The sequence below is a fragment of the Nomascus leucogenys genome, chromosome 22a (genome assembly GCF_006542625.1).
Source record: "Nomascus leucogenys isolate Asia chromosome 22a, Asia_NLE_v1, whole genome shotgun sequence".
Lineage (NCBI taxonomy): Eukaryota > Metazoa > Chordata > Mammalia > Primates > Hylobatidae > Nomascus > Nomascus leucogenys.
In genome coordinates, this window is record NC_044402.1 from 2,318,634 (window position 1) to 2,339,153 (window position 20,520).

General features: G+C 48.1%; 1 protein-coding gene across 16 annotated transcripts in view; it reads right to left on the bottom strand.

The window, feature by feature from the left end:
• KLC1 (kinesin light chain 1) overlaps nt 1-19,785 on the bottom strand; it is a 64,553-nt gene extending 44,768 nt beyond the window's left edge. For all 16 annotated transcript variants that reach the window (XR_004027997.1, XR_004027996.1, XM_030803757.1 and 13 more), the window contains exons 1-2: nt 19,463-19,785; nt 1,782-2,043 (exon numbers count right to left, since the gene is read on the bottom strand). Coding sequence is in view for 14 of the 16 variants with exons in the window: in XM_030803757.1 (XP_030659617.1) it covers nt 1,782-2,042 (261 nt within the window). In the remaining 2 variants the exon portion in view is untranslated. The remainder of the gene's footprint in view (nt 1-1,781; nt 2,044-19,462) is intronic.
• Nucleotides 19,786-20,520: the final 735 nt, after the last annotated feature.

Below are 20,520 nucleotides of genomic sequence, written 5' to 3' on the forward strand. Positions count from 1 at the left end.
AATCAGGGTGTGGACAGTCACTTCCTCTATGAAAGCAGAAACCGCTGGCCAGCAGCCCCTCTTCTGTTCTATTCACTCACTAAACTAGAGAAAGCTAAGAAAGAAGCCAAGCTTTAGTATATTTAATTTTACCTAAGATATGCTGACAAAGCCAGAAGTTATCAGGAGAGAGAATTTAAAAACCTGGATGTTTCCAGTGTTTTCATCTCTATGTCAAGCATGATATTATAGAAACAAAGGTTAGTCAAACATATGACACAGTCTGGCCCTGGGATTGCAGAGACCACCACCCACTGGCCAGTGTCCATTCTCCTTTTCTTCCTTAGGCTTAAGAACCTGCCACTGTAAGTGGGAAGACAACATTCCCCAGTCTCCCACTCACCCAGGTACAGCCATAAGGTCTGGCCAATGAAATGTAAGCACTGCTGTACACAGCATCAAAGTAGTAGCCTTCAAGGAAGGAGGCACGTCCTTCCTTTCCCCTCCCCTATGCTAGAACACGGCCACGTGGAGCTCACTCTCAGTCCCCAAGACAGGCTGCCAAGGTGTAGTGTGGCAGATGTTAGGAGCCTGAATATCCCTGATGACTGTGTAGCTACAGAACCCATCCAGGATAGTGTACCTCGGTACTTATTTGACAAATGTCTTGTGGTTTAAGCCACTGTTTTTGTTTTTTTGATACTGGTAGCCAAATCAAATCCTAAATGATACACAGCAGTATCCACTATTTTGGCTCTGCTTTTCAAAATTCAGAGAGGCCCTGAGGTCAGGAGTTCAAGACCAGCCTGGCCAACATGGTGAAACCCCGTTTCTACTAAAAATACAAAAAATTAGCCAGGAATGGTGGTACGTGCCTGTAATCCAGCTACTTGGGAGGTTGAGGCAGGAGAATCACTTGAACCCTGGGGGCAGAGGTTGCAGTGATCCGAGATTGAGCCATTGCACTCCAGCCTGGGTGACGAGAGCAAACACCGTCTCAAAAAAATAAAAATAAAAATAAAATTCAGAGGCTGGGCATGGTAGTTCGCGCCTGTAATCCCAACACTTTGCTGAGGCAGGCAGATCACGTGAGGTCGGGAGTTCAAGACCAGCCTAACCAACATGGAGAAACCCCGTCTCTACTAAAAATACAAAATCATCCAGGTGTGATGAAGGCACATGCCTATAATCCCAGCTACCTGGGAGGCTGAGGCAGGAGAATCACTTGAGCCCGGGAGGCAGAGGTTGCAGTGAGCCGAGATTGCATCACTGCACTCCAGCCTGGGCAGCAAGAGCAAAACTCCATCTCAATCAATCAATCAATCAATACAATTATGATAGGCCCAAATCAACAGTAATTTATTAACATACAGAACACACGATCTGTTTTTTTTTTCTTTGAGACAAAGTCTCGCTCTGTCACCCAGGCTGGAGTGCAGTGGTGCAATTTTGGCCCCCTGCAACCTCTGCCTCCCAGGTTCAAGTGATTCTCCTCCCTCAAGCCTGCCTAGTAGTTGGATTACACACGCCAGCCACCAGGCCCGGTTAATTTTTGTATTTTTAGTAGAGTCAGGGTTTCGCCATGTTGGCCAGGCTGGTCTCAAACTCCTGACCTCAAGTGATCCACCTGCCTCGGCCTCCCAAAGTGCTTGGATTACAGGCCTGAGCCATACCGCACTTGGCCTGGATCTGTTGTTCTATAACCATCTTTCCTCTTCTTTAGTGAAACTGCTTATTTCAAACAAAGTCTCCATTTTACCATCAAAAGTTCCTGATAATGTAGGAGTCATTCTCACTCGTACCTGTGCCTCACTCAGGCCGAGCTCCAACATCTCCAGTGACTTCCGGATCATGTTTGATTTCTCCTCCACCAAGTTACTTTCATCATCTTTCTTCAAACATTTCAGTGTCTCCAGCAAACTTTGTAAAATGGAATTGTGCTCATTCTTCAAAGCTTCCAGCCCCTGAATTACTTGCTTTGTCTTAGAAATAATTTCATCCTGTGTAAGTTTCTCCAACTTGTCTTCCTTTATGTACACCATTGTGGACATGTTGTCATACATTCTGGAATGAAAAAAGAAAAATTAGACCCCTCATTACAGGTTTCATTTCTGTTACATCAAGTAAATATGAAAAATTTTTAATTAACATTTTATAGGGGAATAATAAATATGCACATTTGTAATTTATGACCTTGAAATACCATATTCTGCACTGTTTCTGTTTTTCCTTTGCAGACACATTTAATTACTTTTCTGGTTTATGTCTCAATTCTTTTTTATGACAGCAACTGAAATTAATGCCAAAGATTAAAAGCAGCAAAACATCTAAATGGCATTTCCAAAACACATATCCTCAGTGAACATTTTTTCTTGAATGTTTGCAAGCCTTTTTCTCTTCCTAATGAAATGCAGAAAGAACACTACATTCTTGAGGCCGGGCGTGGTGGCTCAAGCCTGTAATCCCAGCACTTTGGGAGGCCGAGGCGGGCGGATCACGTGGTCAGGAGATCAAGACCATCCTGGCTAACACAGTGAAACCCCGTCTCTACTAAATATACAAAAAAATCAGCCGGGTGTGGTGGCCGGGGCCTGTAGTCCCAGCTACTCGGGAGGCTGAGGCAGGAGAATGGTGTGAACCCGGGAGGCGGAGCTTGCAGTGAGCCAAGATCATGCCACTGCACTCCAGCCTGGGTGACAGAGCAAGACTCCGTCTCAAAAAAAAAAAAAGAACATTATATTTTTGGTAACATGTTTAACTGGACAAAGGCTTGAAAAGGAGTCACGTAGCTGCAAGAAGAAAGAAAAATCAGCCAAAGAACATGGAACAGGAAGAGCAGCAGGGGAGGAGCAGACCTGGAAGACACAGGGCATCAAGGACAGGTGCAGCACGGTCACCAGGCAGGCTCACAGACGAGGAGGGCACAGTGAAGCACCGCTGGGGCCAGGCCCAGGGTGATGTGATGCAATGTCTGGAAGGGGCTTTCAAACACCAAAGCGAGAAAGAAAAGGGGGAGGCAAGGGGAATATAAAACAGCATCATTTGTGCTGTTGTGCCTGAGAGCTGCTGCCACTGAGCAATGGTTCCCTCTGCTAGCCTCTCTCCTTTTTTCTAAGTCTTAAAACCCCATAGTTAAGTTTAAAAAACAAAAAGATAATGAGCAGTGATCTTTTCGGCAGAGTGACAGGGATGAAGGCGAGATTACACGTCAGAGTTATTTCCTTCATAGCACTGCCAACTGTCTGAAATCTCACGTTTCATGAAGTGTCTAATATCACCTTGAATATAAGCTCTTATTTAAAAAGGCAGGACAGCCAGGCATGGTGGCTCATTCCTGTAATCCCAGCACTTTGGGAGGCCAAGGCAGGCGGATCACTTGATGCCAGGAGTTCAAAACCAACCTGGCCAACACGGCGAAACCCTGTCTTAACTAAAAATACAAAAATTAGCTGGGTGTGGTGGCACACACCTGTGGTCCCAGCTACTCAGGGGGCTGAGGCACAAGAATCACTTGAGCCTGGGAGGCAGAGGTTGCAGTGAGCCAAGATCTCACTACTGCACTCCAGCCTGGGTCACAGAGCGAGACACTGCCTAAATAAATAAATAAAAATAAACAAAATAAAATTAGCTGAGTGTGGTGGTATGTGCAGATATTCCTTGCTACCCAGGAGGCTCAGTGAGGCACAAGGATCGCTTGAGTCCAGGAATTTGAGATGACAGTCAGCTATGATGGTACCACTGCACTCTAGCCTGGGTGACGGAGCAAGACCCTCTTTAAAAAATTCCAAAAAAAAAAAAAAAGGCAGAGACTTGAACTTATAGGACTCCACAGCATCTAGGGGCAGCTCCTGGCCCAGAGAGTGGTGAATAGATGGACTGACAGATGCTGGATGAAGGGAAGAAAAGCTGAATCAGCAGATACAGACCATATATTCCAGGATTTTGGGGTGAAGCTATGAGTGCTTGAGAATAGGGTCACGTTAGTCTCTGCATCACCGATTTCACACTGGAAAAATGATTTTTTTTTCATAAATATGAAGACTAAATTCCTTTTAAAATTTGGAAGTTGTCTGTAAGACTATTCAGAAATCCACCTCCATTCCACTAACAAAGAGCCCAGAAAACAACAAAAGAACAAATGCCAGCCGGGCACGGTGGCTCATGCCTGTAATCCCAGCACTTTGGGAGGCCAAGGCAGGCAGATCACAAGGTCAAGAGTTCGAGACCAGCCTGGCCAATATGGTGAAACCCCCGTCTCTACTAAAAATACAAAAATTAGCCGAGCCTGATGGCGCTCGCCTGTACTCCCAGCTTCTCAGGAGGCTGAGGCAGGAGAATCGCTTGAAGCCAGGAGGCAGGAGTTGCAGTGAGCCAAGATCACGCCACTGCACTCCAGCCTGGGCAACAGAGGAAGATTCTGTCTCAAAAAAAAAAAAAAAGAACAAAGGCCACTCCTCTACCTGACAGTATGTTAACTGTATTTATTTAACACAGGGATCTCCAGCTTCACTGTAGCAAATCCATGGTATGCCAGGCTGGGAATAGATTGCTGAACAATACTGCTGCTCCATTAGGGACCTCATCCATACTGTTCCATGATATATCCCCAGCCTGGCACTCAATACACATTTGTAAAACGAGTGAAAGAAAACACTTAAGGACCAGTTTTCAACAAACAAGATTAAAATGTACTATGTTAAAGTGTTGATCTGAACATCTTTGAGGTTCCTATGAGTGAAGGGAAGGGTCTTCAGGAGGAGGAAAATAAAACTTAAGGCCTGTTTTTCCACCCTGACAGCAAAGTATTCATGTATTATATCCAAATGATACAACATATATTCTTTTATGTTTCCCAAACTAGCAGATGCAAGTGTTTTACTAAAACTTACTCTGAGCTAAGCCCTGGAATGTACAGATTAATAAGGGCCTCGCCCTCGGGGACATGCGAGCTAGTAGAAGACAAGCTATACAAGCAGGTGAACAAAGCCCTGAAGGCTCAGGGACAGTGGCTGTGCGGCGGAACACGGTGGTGGGGGGCAATGGCCAACTGAGAGACGAAGGCCAGACAGAAGAAACCACTCCCAAGGGAAGCCAGTGTTATCAAGTAGCACCTCTCAAGGCTAGCAAGGGCTACTAAGATTGCTAAGGGCACTGCCAGCCTGGCACGAAAGGGGAGCTAAAGGCAGAGGTGTGACGGCACCCACTGCTGGCGAGCAGCTGCTCATCACTGGGGAGCCAGACCCAGTACCAAGGCTAGAGGAGCAGCACGGAGCGACAGCACAAGAAACCTGCCCCCCAAGTGACCGTGGTATAGACGTTAAGTACACGCGCCACTTCTTCAGAGGGAAACAGAGAGCGGCATGTATATTTAGACTCGATACCTCTCACCATTTCTAGGCTAAGCCATTATAACCAAAGACAGCTTATATAATAAATGGTGCTAAGGCAACTGGCTATTCAGGAAAAATAAAATAAAGTTAAACTCCTACACTCACTATATACTAACATGAATTCCAGATTAATAACTAAATTTAAAAAAAAAAAAAACAAGAAACTAGAAGGAAATATAGGCAAAGGTCTACATGCACGTAGGTCAAACTAAAGATCATTCTATGAATAAAAGTAATGGCAAGCTGGGCATGGTGGCCCACGCCTGTAATCCCAGCACTTCGGGAGGCCGAGGCTGGCGGATCACAAGGTCAAGAGTTCAAGACCAGCCTGGCCAACATGGCGAAACCCGTTTCTACTAAAAATACAAAAAATTAGCTGGGTGTGGTGGTGCACACCTGTAATCCCAGCTATTATGGAGGCTGAGGCAGGAGAATTGCTTGAACTCAGAAGGCGGAGGTTGCAGTGAGCGGAGATCCCACCATTGCACTCCAGCCTGGGCGACAGAGCAAGACTCCATCGCTAAATAAATAAATAAATAAATAAGGTATAAAACTGTAAACCACTGACAAGTCTACTTAGGACATTTTTCAAGTTTGATGCAGAAACAAAATTCGTTTCTGGGGAACACTATTTTGCAGCTCATCAAGATGAAGAATTCAAAAGTATACAGGCGGCCGGGTGTGGTGGCTCACGCCTGTAATCCCAGCACTTTGGGAGGCCCAGGTGAGCAGATCACTTAGGTCAGGAGTTCCAAACAAGCCTGGCCAACATGGTGAAACCCCTTCTCTACTAAAAATACAAAAAATTAGCTGGGCGTGGTGGCAGGTGCCTGCAATCCCAGTTACTCGGGAGGCTGAGGCAGGAGAATCACTTGAACCTGGTAGGCAGAGGTTGCAGTGAGCAGAGATCGCACCACTGTACTCCAGCCTGGGCAAGAGTGAGACTCCATCTCAAAAAAAAAAAAAAAAAAAAAAAGTATACAGACTACCACTAAGCAATAGGTTACACTGATTTCTGCAAGGTAAAAATTACTCAGAATCTAAGTTGACTCAAACATTTTGCCAGCCTATAAATCACATCATCACTGGACCATCTTCCAACTCTCATGCTGTGTATGCCTGGAGATGATTCAATGGAACCAGGAATCAGCCAAAACAATGCCTAGCAACCCACGGGCATGCAATAAAAATGCATGCAATGAATGAATGAAGCAGCTTTGGAGCTACTGCATCTTCTTCTCACCTACCCTGGGGGGTGGTGGAGGCTCAATCTCCCTGTACGTCAAGTGAAATTGATACACACCTGACCTGGAACATAGGACAGGCTCAGAAATACTCCCTTCCCTCTTTCCCTCTGACTGACACACAAGCTATCTGGCCCCAGGTTATTCTAACTACGAACCTTTTTTATTATGCTTTTATTTCTTAAAAAAAAAAAAAGTCCTATTTAAAGTTCCATTATTTACTCTGTGAGACCAAAAGAACTCAATGCAAAATCTCCAGTGTAAAACCTGATAAATCTAACATCTGAATTAAGCTCCCAAAACACAAGAAGCGGCCGGGCGCGGTGGCTCACGCCTGTAATCCCAGCACTTTGGGAGGCCGAGGCGGGCGGATCACGAGGTCAGGAGATCGAGACCATCCTGGCTAACACAGTGAAACCACGTCTCTACTAAAAACACAAAAAATTAGCCGGGCGTGGTGGCGGGCACCTGTAGTCCCAGCTACTCGGGAGGCTGAGGCAGGAGAATGGCATGAACCCGGGAGACGGAGCTTGCAGTGAGCCGAGATGGTGCCACTGCGCTCCAGCCTGGGTGACAGAGCGAGACTCCGTCTAAAAAAAAAAAACAAACAAAAAAACACACACAGGAAGCCCTTTTCAGGGTCAAACCTCTTTAAGGCTATTGTTCAGCAGGCAAAGCTATTACAGTCTACTGAATTTAAAGTCTCGGAATTCAAGTAAACCTAACAAATTCTTTTTTTTTTTTTTTTTTTTGAGATGAGGTCTCACCATATTGCCCAGCCAGGCTGGTCTAAAACTCTCGGGCTCCAGTGATCCTCCCACCTTGGCCTCCCAAAGTGCTGGAGGTACGGGTATGAGCTATCACACCAGGCCCCTAACAAATTATGTACTGTGTCTACAGACTGTAAGTCACTACCTAACATAATGAAGACCAAAAAAACCCTATAATTGTTATTTTTATTTTAGAACTTATTTTGTGTCCATTATTTTAGTGACTCAACTTTTGCAATTATATAGTATCGTGGTTTTCATGTTTTTCGTTTTCTTTTAGAGATGGGGTCTTGCTATGTTGCCCAGGCTGGACTTGCACTCCTAGACTCAAGCAATTCTCCACCTTTGGTCTCCCAAGGAGCTAGGAGTATAGGCAATTGTCACTGTACTGTTGTTTTTTTTTTTTAAGACAGACTCTCATTCTATCACCCAGGGTGGTGTGCAATGGCACTATTTTGGCTCACTGAAACTTCCACATCCTGGGCTCAAGTGATCCTCCCACCTCAGCCTCCCAAGTAGCTGGGACTACAGGCCTGTGCCACCATGCCCAGCAAACTTTTGTATTTTTAGTAGAGACACAGTTTCGCCATGTTGCCCAGGTTGGTCTCAAACTCCTGAGCTCAGGTGATCCGCCCACCTCGGCCTCCCAAAGTACTGGGATTACAGGCATGAGCCACTGCACCCGGCCCACTGTGCCGTTTTGACATGTATTTTTAACATACATGATTCTCCTTTTTTTCTGAGACAGGGTCTCACTCTGTCACCCAGGCTGAAGTGCAGTGGCATGATCTTGGCTCATTGCAACCTCCACCTCCTGGGCTCAAGTGATCCTCCCACCTCAGCCTCCCATGTAGTTGGGACTACAGGTGCACACCACCAAGCCTGGCTAATTTTTCTTTCTTTTTTATTTTAATGTTTTTTTTCTGTAGAGACGGTCTTGCCATGTTGCCAAGGCTGGCCTTCAACTCCTAGACTCAAGTGACCTGTCCACCTCAGCCTCCGAAAGTGCTGGGATTACAGGCATGAGCCACCATGCCTGGCCACAAGTCTCATGTCCAAAGATTTACTTCAATCATTCTTTCGTACTACCACATTGCGAGGACATAAACTGAGACTGTGAAGAACCTATCCTGTCAGGCTCCACACTGGGACCTCTGATTAAACGCCTGTATCGCAACTTGCCAGGAGTAAAAAATAAATCAAAATAAATTTTAAAATCCTGTCTGTAGCATTTTGTAACCTAGAAATAAAACAGTTTTTACTCTTTTTTAAATGTCATTTGAAAAACAATACAGGCCAGGGGCGGTGGCTCACGCCTGTAATCCCAGCACTCTGGGAGGCCAAGGCAGGCAGATCACGAGGTCAAGAGATTGAGACCATGCTGGCCAACATGGTGAAACCCCGTCTCTAATAAAAACACAAAAATTAGCCGGGCGTGGTGGCGCGCACCTGTAGTCCCAGCTACTCGGGAGCCTGAGGCAGAAGAATTGCTTGAATCCGGGAGGCAGAGGTTGCAGTGAGCCAAGATCGCGCCACTGCACTCCAGCCTGCCAAAAGAGCGAGACTCTGTCTCAAAAGAAAAAAAAATCCAATACAAATAGACATGGTCTTTTACAAACTACCCATTGGGACAGAAATTAGGAAATGCTATTCTTTTTTTTTTTTTTTTGAGATGGAGTCTTGCTCTGTCGCCATGCTGGAGTGCAGTGGCACGATCTCGGCTCACTGCAACCTCCGCCTCCCAGGTTCAAGCGATTTTCCTGCCTCACCCTCCGAAGTAGCTAGAACTACAGGCACACACCACCATGCTCAGCTAATTTTTGTATTTTTGGTAGAAATGGGGTTTCACCACGTATGCCAGGATGGTCTTGATCTCTTGACCTTGGGATCCGCCCACCTTGGCTTCCCAAAGTGTTGGGATTACAGGCGTGAGCCACCATGCCCAGCCATGCTATCCTTTCAAAAGGCTTACTTGCCTTTTGGAAATATAAGAAACAGTAACAAAAAAGTTTCTGGGTAAGGCACGGTGGCTCTCCCTATAATCCCACCACTTTGGGAGGCCCAGGCAGGCAGATTACTTGAGGTCAGGAGTTCAAGACCAGCCTGGTCAACATGGCGAAACCCCATCTCTAGTAAAAAAAAAATACAAAAATTAGCCGGTGTGGTGGCACACACCTGTAGTCTCAGCTACTCAGGTGGCTGAGGCAGGAGAATCGCTTGAACCTGGAAAGTGGAGGTTGCAGTAAGCCGAGATCCCGCCACTGCACTCCAGCCTGGGCAACAGAGCAAGACTCCATCTCAAAAAAAAAAAAAAAACATTTCTGGATAAAGAAAGTAATTAAAAAACCCATGCTCAAACTTGAAAGAAGGCTTAACAGTTCGGATAGACAAGGTAACTGTAGCATGTTTGTATTATTCCACATCCTACTTGACAGGTAAGGATTTGTACCTGTGTAACTGAAAACAGATGGCATGCAGTAAAACCTAATATACAGACTACAAGGAACGTTCTATCACTCAGCTCTGACAGAACACCAGACATAAATACGAATTTGCATATTCAGTTGCTTTATCTCTAAAGTAATCCAAGCAGAGGTAATATGAAAAACAGAAATAGTTCTTATGCTGCACACTGTGGCTGATGTGTGTAACCCCAGCACTTTGGGAGGATGAGGTGGGAGGATCCCTTGAATCCAGGAATTCAAGACCAGCCTAGGCAAGACAGCAAGACCCCATCTCTACAAAAAAACAAAAAAAATTAGCTAGGCATGGTGGCACATGCTTGTAGTCCCAGCTACTTGGGAGGCTGAAGCAGAAAGATTGTTTGAGCCCAGGAGTTCAAGACCAGACTGGGCAACATAGACGGGTCCCATCTCTTCAAAAAAGAAAGAAAAAAAATTAGCTAGGCATAAAGATGCATGTCTGCAGTTCACGGCTGCAGTGAGCCATGACTGTGCCACTGCACTTCAGCCTGGGTGACAGAGACCTTGTCTGAAATACGTATATATACACATATATATGCATACATATATTTTAATTAAAAAATTAAAAATTAGATGGGCATGGTAGTATGTGCCTGTACTCCCAACTACTTGGGAGGCTGAAGTGGGAGGATGGCTTAAGCCCAGGAGTTCAAGGCTGCGTGAGCTATGATCATGCCACTGCACTCCAGCCTAGGTGACAGAGCAAGCAAGACTGTCTCAGAAAATAGTTATTACACACTAAAACTGTCCTTTTAATTTGTCCTTTATGACAGGAGTGATACTTTACTTACTCTATCACACTAATGACTAAAAGAGAAGGCCTTGGGAATTTTAACTAACTCCCTGATAGATGTGACGCAAACGAACAAATTTAGAATAGACAATTCTGTACAATACAGTCATGCGCAGTATAATGACATTTTGGTCAGTGAGGGACCTCATATTTGACAGTGGTGCCATAAGAGTATAACACCAGGCCGGGCACGGTGGCTCACGCCCGTAATCCCAGCACTTTGGGAGGCCGAGGCTGGTGGATCACTATGTCAGGAGATCAAGACCATCCTGGCTAACACGATGAAACCCCGTCTCCACTAAAAATACAAAAAAATTAGCCGGGCGTGGTGGTGGGTGCCTGTAGTCCCAGCTACTCGGGAGGCTGAGGCAGGAGAATGGCGTGAACCCGGGAGGCGGAGCTTGCAGTGAGCCGAGATCGTGCCACTGCACTCCAGCCTGGGCAACAGAGCGAGACTCTGTCTCAAAATAAATAAACAAATTAATTAATTAATTAATTAATTCAGGCTGGGCGTGGTGGCTCACGCTTGTAATCCCAGCACTTTGGGAGGCCAAGGTGGGCAGATCACCTGAGGTCAGGAGTTCGAGACCAACCTGGACAAAACAGTGAAACCCCGTCTCTACTAAAAATACAGAAAAAATTAGTGGGGTGTGGTGGTGCGTCTGTAATCCCAGCTACTTGAGAGGCTGAGGCAGGAGAATTGCTTGAACCTGTGAAGTGGAAGTTGCAGTGAGCTGAGGTCGCACCACAGCACTCCAGCCTGGGCGACAGAGCAAGATTCCATCTCAAAAAAAAAGAAAAGTGCAAAGTACATGCTGAGGTACAAGCAGACTCAGAAGATGATCAGACAAGGCAAAGGGAAATTGGTCATCCTCGCCAACAACTGCCCAGCTTTGAGGAAATCTGAAATAAATTACTGTGCAATGTTGGCCAAAATTGGTGTCCATCACTACGGTGGTAATAATATTGAACTGGGCAGGGCATGTGGATACTACTACGGAGTAGGCACACTGGCTAGCGCTGATCCAGGTGATTCTGATACCATTAGAAGTATGACAGAACTGACTGGCAAAAAGTAAACCCTGCGGCCGGGCGCGCGGCTCACACCTGTAATCCCAGCACTATGGGAGGCCAAGGTGGGCAGATTACCTGAGGTCAGGAGTTCAAGACCAGCCCAGCCAACATGGTGAAACCTCATCTCTACTAAAAATACAAAAAAGTAGCCAAGGGTGGTGGTGCACACCTGTAATCCCAGCTACTTAGGTGGCTGAGGCAGGAGAATCACTCGAACCCAGGAGGCAGAGGTTGCAGTGAGCCGAAATCGTGCCATTGCACTCCAGCTTAGGCAACAAAAAAAAATAAAAGATAAAAATAAACCCTGCGAAAATTTCTTTTTTTTTTTTTGAAACAGAGTCTCACTCTGTTGCCCAGGCTGGAGTACAGTGGCACAATCTCAGCTCACTGCAACCTCTGCCTCCCGGGATCAAGCAATTCTTCTGCCTCAGCCTCCCAAATAGCTGGGACTACAGGCGCGCACCACCACGCCCGGCGAATTTTTGTAATTTTAGTAGAGATGGGGTTTCACCATATTGGCCAGGGTAGTCTCAAACTCCTGACCTCGTGATCCACCCGCCTCAGCCTCCCAAAGTGCTGAGATTACAGGTGTGAGCCACCGTGCCCAGCCGAAAATTTCTTTAATAAAACTTGCCAGAGCATGGTTAAGAAAAATTAAAAGTATTGATTTATTAAAAGGCACTACCAAAAAATAAAGTTAAGCCATAGATTAGGAAAAAATATTTGCAACACATATATATCTGGCAAATGGCTTGTATAAAAAATATGTCAGCCTGGGAAACAGAACAAGAGCAAGACTCCATCTCAAAAAAAAACAAAATATGTAAGGAACTGCTGGGCGTGGTGGCTCACGCCTGTAATCCCAGCACTTTGGGAGGCCAAGCTGGGTGGATCACGAGGTCAGGAGATCAAGACCATCCTGGCTAACATGGTGAAACCCGTACCTACTAAAAATACAAAAAAAAAAAAAAATTAGGTGGGCGCGGTGGCAGGCGCCTGTAGTCCCAGCTACTCCAGAGGCTGAGGTAGGGGAATGGCGTGAACCCGGGAGATGGAGCTTGCAGTGAGCCGAGATCGCGCCACTGCACTCAAGCCTGGGCAACAGAGGAGACTCCGTCTCAAAAATAAATAAATAAATAAATATGTAACGAACTTAAAAATACAAACAATCCAACTTTTTAAATGGGCAAAAATCTTGAACAGACACTTTACAAATCCAGGTATACAAAAGACCAACAAGCACGTAAGCACTCACCATTATGAGTCATCAGGGAAATGCACATTCAAACTAACAAGATGTCACTATACATCCACTAGAATGGCTCAGATGAAAAAGACAGGCAAGGCCGGGCACGGTGGCTCACTCCCAGCACTTTGGGAGGCCAATTGGGGGGGGGGGGGGGGGCGGTGATCATCTGAGGTCAGGAGTTCGAGACCAGCCTGACCAACATGGAGAAACCCATCTCTACTAAAAATACAAAATTAGCCCGGCGTGGTGGCCCATGCCTGTAATCCCAGATACTCAGGAGGTTAAAGCAGGAGAATTGCTTGAACCCAGGAGGCAGAGGTTGTAGTGAGCCGAGATCGTGCCACTGCACCCCAGCCTGGGCAACAAGAGTGAAACTCCATCTCAAAAAAAATAAAAAATAAAGTATTGAAAGTAGTCAAAATCATAGAACCAAAGTAGAAAAGATGGTTACCGGGGGAGGGCGAGGGAGAAGGAGATATCGGTATCTGGGGGCTACAGTCTCAGTGCTGCCAGATGAAAGAGTTCCAGAAATATGAAACAACGATGTGCCTATCACTACTGAATTGTGAACTTTTAAATGGTTGAAATGGTACATCTTTGAAAAAAATTGAAGTGGCGCAAGGTTTTCCCAAGGAAAAGTAATGATAGGATTAAACAGCATTATGATGATTCACCTGAAGCTGCAGCTTTTAGTACTGCAAGGTGATTCGAAGCTTATACTGCAAAGCAAAAAAACAGAGTTAGAATCCTGACTTCACAGCTGTGTAACTTTGGTTTCAGAAACTTCCCCTCTCTCACCCTCAAATTCCTCAACAGTAGAATCTCAGTAACAGTACCTATTTTACATTTTTTTTTTTTTTTTTTTGAGATGGGAGTCTCACTCTGTCGCCCAGGCCGGAGTGCAGTGGCACGATCTGGCTCACTGCAACCTCTGCCTCCCGGGTTCAAGTGATTCTCCTACCTCAGCCTCCCAAATAGCTGGGACTACAGAAGCATGCTACCACACGCAGCTAATTTTGTATTTTTAGTAGAAACAAGGTTTCACCCATGTTGGCCAGGCTGATCTCAAACTCCTGACCTCAGGTGATCTGCCCTCCTCAGCCTCCCAAAGTGCTGAGATTACAGACATCAGCCACCAAGCGCAGCCTTTTATTTTTTTAAGAAACAAGGTCTCACTATATTGCCCAGGCTAGTTTGCACTCCTGGGCTCAAGTGATTCTCCCACCTCAGCCTTCGGAGTAACTGAAACTACAGACACATATGACATCCCCGGGGTTTACAGTACCTATTTTCTCTGGAACAGTGCAAACATCACTCTGATCAGTTTTAGCAGCAGTATAGTGAACTTCAGAGAAGCCTGAACATAAATTTATGTTATGCAACTGAAGTCAGGGAACAATCCATGGTTTAAGTGAAGGTAACTGAGATATTTTAGAACCAAGGAAGTAACTTAGTTCACGTATGCACGTAACTCAGCTTAACATGTTTGCTCCATATCCGCTGCTTTAAGTTCAGATAGCACTTTTCAGATTCAAAAAGCATAGATGCAAACTGCTTTCATCTGCCTCCAAAAACTAGTTAAAACTAAAAAAATCATAATTCATTTCTGATCCATGAGTATACTAACTAGGAGGCTACAGAGTACAATGCCACAAAGGATGCCTTGGGAGAACGAATGAAGATATCTCGAAATAGCCTCCATCCTGAAGAGGTAATATTCTCAGGAAACAGGCAACAGGCGGGGTGCGGTGGCTCACACCTCTAATCCTGACACTTTGGGAGGCCATGGCAGGCGGATGGCTTGAGCCCAGGAATTCGAGACCAGCCTGGGAAACACAGCGAGACCCCTGTCTCTATATAAACTATATTTAAAAAAAAAAAAAAAAAAGTTAAAGGTCATTAGTAACCTCCTAGAAACAAAATCCATAGAGACTTCTCAGTCCAACCCATCACTGACTTCTTGGCCAATTTGATACTGATCTCCCTCCTCTTTTCTTGGTTTCCCAGGGCCCTCTCCTCTTAGACCCACTCACCATCTCTACCAGATGGACATCACACCTGACTGGCTCAACGCTATGATGCAGTCTCTGGAATCTTTACCTCCAGCCTCAGCCTCTGTCTTGAGCTCCAAAGATGTATCTCTAACTGCCCACTAGTCCACTTGGCTGCCCCACAAGCACTTCAGATTTAACATATCCAAAAACAAACTTGTAATCTCATCCTTCTCCCATTTTCCCTCCTTGGATGAGTGACACCAGCCAGTGAGTCACCCAAGTTAGAGATGAGGAAGTCATTCTAGATGCATTCCTTCAACACACATTTACTAAGTTCCTATTACGTGCCAAGCACTGACACTGAATACAAGAGACAAAACTCCCCGCCCTTGTGGAGGTTATGAACGTAAGTGGAGACAGACAATAAAAATTTAAAAATGATTAAAATAATACAGTATTGGCCGGGCACGGTGGCTCAGGCCTGTAATCCCAGCACTTTGGGAGGCTGAGGTAGGTGGATCACTTAAGGTCAGGAGTTCGAGACCAGCCTGGCCAACATGGTGAAATCCTGTCTCTACTAAAAATACAAAAATTAGCTGGGCGTGGGCACATGCCTGTAGTCCCAACTACTTGGGAGGCTGAGGCAGGAGAATGGCTTGAACCCGGGAGGCAGAGGATGCAGTGAGCTGAGATCATGCCCCTGCACTCCATCCTGGGTGACAGAGCGAGACTCCGTCTCAAAAAGTAATAAAAAAAAATAATAATAATACAGCATTTAAGATAGTGAGGTGTGCTAAGGAGAAAAATCAGGGCAGAGGCTAAAAAGTATGTGGGGAAGTGAGGAAATGCTAATCACTATAAGAGTGGGTTTGGTTCAGAACTCCAGATGCACCTGGAAGTGCTTGAGTAGGGCCAGAGCAGGAAGATGAAAATAGACAGGGTGGGGTGCTCAGAGGACACTGACAAAAGCTTTAACAGAGGAGTGACTCAGGTTTTCACAGGATCATTCTGGGGAGTCCTCCTTGCAGCTCCTCATTTACCCCAATCAGCCCCAAATCAGGTCCACTATAACCCTTACAGCCCAGCCCCCACCCCCATCTAGCTTCTCTGTTCCTTCTGTCACTGCCCTAATCCTGAGGCTTGCTGATTAATCTCATCCCAGTTCATAGCACCTGCCCCACCACTGCCTATGCTCTTTCTAAAGTGGCACCTGGCTCCTTAGAATCTTCCAACCCTCCGGCCAGGCCTGGTGGCTCACACCTGTAACCCCAGCACTTTGGGAGGCCAAGGCGGGCGGATCACGAGGTCAGGAGATGGAGACCATCCTGGCTAACATGGTGAAACCCTGACTCCACTAAAAATACAAAAAATTAGCTGGGTGTGGTGGCACGCACCTCTAGTCCCAGCTACTCGGGAGGCTGAGGAAGGAGAATCACTTGAACCTGGGAGGTGGAGGCTGCAGTGAGCAGAGGCCACGCCACTGCATTCCAGCCTGGGTGACAGAGCGAGACTCCATCTCAAAAAAAAAAAAAAAAAAATCTTCCAACCCTCCCTTGTAAACCTCAGAACGAAAGTAGACTTCTAAGAAGTCATTCAAGGCCTTTCCTAACCTCGTCTTTCCACTCTCACTCCCATGTCCCCTTCCCAACACGCCCCTTTATAGCAGCACAACCTCAGGATTTATTTCCTCCAAACAGGAACCCCAATCCCAACCCCACCCCTGACCCCCTGACACTGGCTGATTTGTACTTTTCTTTTGTGAAGAATCGCCTCCTCAGTGCACTCCACAGCCTTTAACCTGGTCTGTGGTATCTGTCCATGCCAGCCTGTGAGCTCCTAGAGGACAGAGGTTTTTTGTTTTTTGGTTTTATTTTGAGGCGGAGTTTCGCTCATTGCTCAGGCTGGAGTGCAATGGCGTGATCTCGGCTCACTGCAACCTCTGCCTCCCCGGTTCAAGCGATTCTCCAGCCTCAGCCTTCTGAGTAGCTGGGATTAGAGGCACCTGCCACCACACCCGGTTTTTTTTTGTTTTTGTTTTTGTTTTGTAATTTTAGTAGAGACAGGGTTTCACCATGTTGGCCAGGCGGGTCTCAAACTCCTGACCTCAGGTGATCAGTCCATCTTGGCCTCTCAAAGTGCTGGGATTACAGGAGTGAGCCACTGCACGGCTGACAGCGGCTCTTTTTGTTTGTTTTGAGATGGGGTCTGGCTGGAGTGCAGTGACGTGATCTCGGCTCACTACAACCTCCACTTCCCGGTTCAAGCGATTCTCCTTCCTCAGCCTCACAAGTAGCTGGGATTACAGGTGTGCACCACTACACCTGGCTAATTTTTTGTATTTTTAGTAGGGACGGGGTTTCACCATGTTGGCCAGGCTGGTCTTCAACTCCTGACCTCAGGTGATCCACCCGCCTCGGCCTCCCAAAGAGCTAGGGGTGATCCGCAGCCTCGGCTTCCCAAAGAGCTAGGATTACAGGCGTGACCATGCCCGGCCAACAGTGGCTCTTTTATCAATGTATCGCTGACTACTTAGCACAGTACCTGCCATTCAGTTGGTTCCCAACAGACATTTAAGACCAGTATTTGCAAGGCCGGGCACGGTGGCTCACGCCTGTAATCCTAGCACTTTGGGAGGCCGAGGCGGGCGGATCACCTGAGGTCAGGAGATCGAGACCATCCTGGCTAACACAGTGAAACCCCGTCTCTACTAAAAATACAAAAAATTAGCCGGGCATGGTGGCAGGCGCCTGTGGTCCCAGCTACTCAGGAGGCTGAGGCAGGAGAATGGCGTGAACCCGGCAGGCGGAGCTTGCAGTGAGCCGACATAGCGCTACTGCACTCCAGCCCGGGTGACACAGCGACACTCCATCTCAAAAAAAAAAATGTATACATTTAAACAACTGCAGTTATTTGCTATGAAATATTTAAGATACTGTGTGCCTCTCCCCAGTGTCATTCCCTCCTCCCTTGCTGGAGATAAACGCTGTCCAGAGTCCTGTGCACGTCTGGATGCTTTTCTAAGACAATGCTAGATGAGGTGCGCCAAGGCTGCAGTAGGGTTAGAGGTTAGCACCTGGGTCCTCCACAGTACTCAGTGCCAGATAGGGCTGCCAGGCTCAACTGCAACATGATGTTGCATTCTTTGATGACTTGGAGAGACACTGGCTCTTTAGAGTGCCTACCCTCCCACACAGAATTCCATACAAGTTGAAATATACTTCATACTTAGTATCATTGTATTCCTACAAATATTTAGGAAACAGAGCAATAGGTCAAATTTCTCACCATAACAGGCTTGCTGACAATCCCTGAAAGAAGCAAGGCCATGTCTGTAATATAACTTAAGGAGGTCCTTCCAGTTTTCTAAAGTGTTTTTCACTAAACTAGTGCAATGTATTCCGAGCTGATTCTTATCAATGGCTTAGTCACGCCGTACCAAAAAAAAAGGCCTTGGAATTTAACTAACGCAAAGAATCAAAGCTCTAATTGCCCTTTTACAGAACACCTGAAATAGTGTATCTCAAATTTTTTGTTCTCACATTTTTAAAAAACATCATTTTTCTAAGTATTCCTTTTCAAACGCTTAATATGTAAATTCTTAATTCATTTAAATAATAAAACAGTAACAGGCAGCAACAATTCTAATACAAATATACCTAGAAATGACCTACAAATGTTAAGTTATAAAACCATCCACTCCATCACGCATTAATTTCACTATTTTAACGCTTTATTTTAATTTTCTTAAGGAAAAGGGTGCACCCAATTTTACATGGGAAAAGCATTCCAGGACGGGGGCTGCTTCAAGTTTAGTTGGAGCAACGCCAGCCTAGGTGAACAGGGTAGCCTGAAACGTTTCGCATCTGGTTACTGAAAAAAAGGGGGTCGCCAAGGAGGCAAAGCGGAGCCAGCTCTCGGGAGGGACCCGACCCCCCGCCGCCCGCGAGGATGACAGGCGCGTCCGCTCAGGGCGGTGCCGGGAGAGGCGGGGGTGGAAGAAAGAGGAGGAATCGGACAAAGCCAGCCCCGCCGGGCCTCCGGCCTCCCCGCCCGCCGCGATCCCGGGGTCGGCCACCTCCCCTGTCGCGGGCTCCCAGGGCCCACAGCTGTCCCTGGGAACGGCCGCCGCCGCCCGCAGCAGGGCCAAGCCGGGGATGCGGGGCCAGGGCGGGGCCCTGGGCAGGGCCGGGGACCGGAACCTGCAGTGGGACGCGGATGGGGAGGACGCGCGGCGCCGGGAGCCGGGGCTGGCAAAAGGGCCGGGGACAAGAACCCGACCTGAACCTGGAAGGAGTCGCGGACCAGCCGGGGTGGTGAACTAGGGCGGGTACCGGGGTGGGAACCGAGAGGGGCCGGGACCCAAACCGGGAAGGGGACCTGGATGGGGACAGAGTTGCGGCTGGGGCGGGTCCGAAGAGGAGCGGGACAGGGATGGGGCGGAGGATGAGGAGGGGGCCGCGGTCCGGGGCGCACGCCGGGGACTCACCGTCTTGCTCCTGAGGGCCGCGCTCTCTCGCGCTGTCAGCACCTGGAGCGCCGCCGGGCGCGCGCGCGGAGCAGCGACTGCGCGCCGAGCCCACCTCGGCTGTTTGAGGCGCGGCGCAGCAGTCACCAGCGAGGGGCGCCGGCGCGGCCGCCCCGCAGCATCCTCGGCCGCCCACGCGCTGTCCCCTTGGCCGCCGAGCACAGCCCCGCGGCTCCTCGCAGCAGCCGCCCAGCCGACCCAGCCAGTTCCGCTCGGCCGCCTGCGCCGCTCCCGCCGCCGAAAATGGCGTCTCACTGTTGCTCCCCCGGCGCCCCGCCTCGCCCCGCCCCACAATGCCGCGCGCCGGCATGACGTCATCGCCCCTCGCACCGCCTGGGGCTGGGGAAACTGAGGCTGAGTGGCTCCCCGCAAGCGCTCGGCGAGCTGGGGACTGGAGGGACGAGAAAGTTGTTTGGGTATCAGGTGGGCGGTCACAGGGAGGAGGGTGACGGTGCAGGACTCAGCGGGCCTCCCGGCTGCAACGCGGACGGGGGCGGGGCGCTCGGGGCAGGGCGCGGCTCGCGGGGTGGGCGGCCAGGCCCTGGCCTCTCCGACGCCGCAGCCACGATGACCGAGCGCTTCGGCAGCTTCCCTTCCAGCCGGGCTGTAGGCCCTACCGGAATGCGGCCGGGGAAGGTGCAGGCCCGGCCGCAGCCGCCACCACTAGGCTCCCGCCCCGCTCCACCTCCAGGCCCGCGAGCTTCATGCGCTCACTTCGGTCCCCCCAAAACCCCGCTAGGAGGCCTTCGGGAGGCCCCGGAATCACAGGATCCCGGCCAGGCCTTTCTCCCTTCTCCAGGAAAACCGACAGCCTTTGGTCGAGACCCTGACCCCTAACCCTGCGCCTTCCCCTTCTCATTATTCCCTCTCCTCGGGGCTTTTGGACCCTCGTAGCTATACGAGGAAACTTTCCAGGCGCTCCCCCTCGACACAAACTGCGCCTCAGACGGGCAAAGGGGAAGGGCCGGGGTGTAGGCTGTGAGGGTGGGAGACACCCACCCTCTGTCCCCACGCAGCCA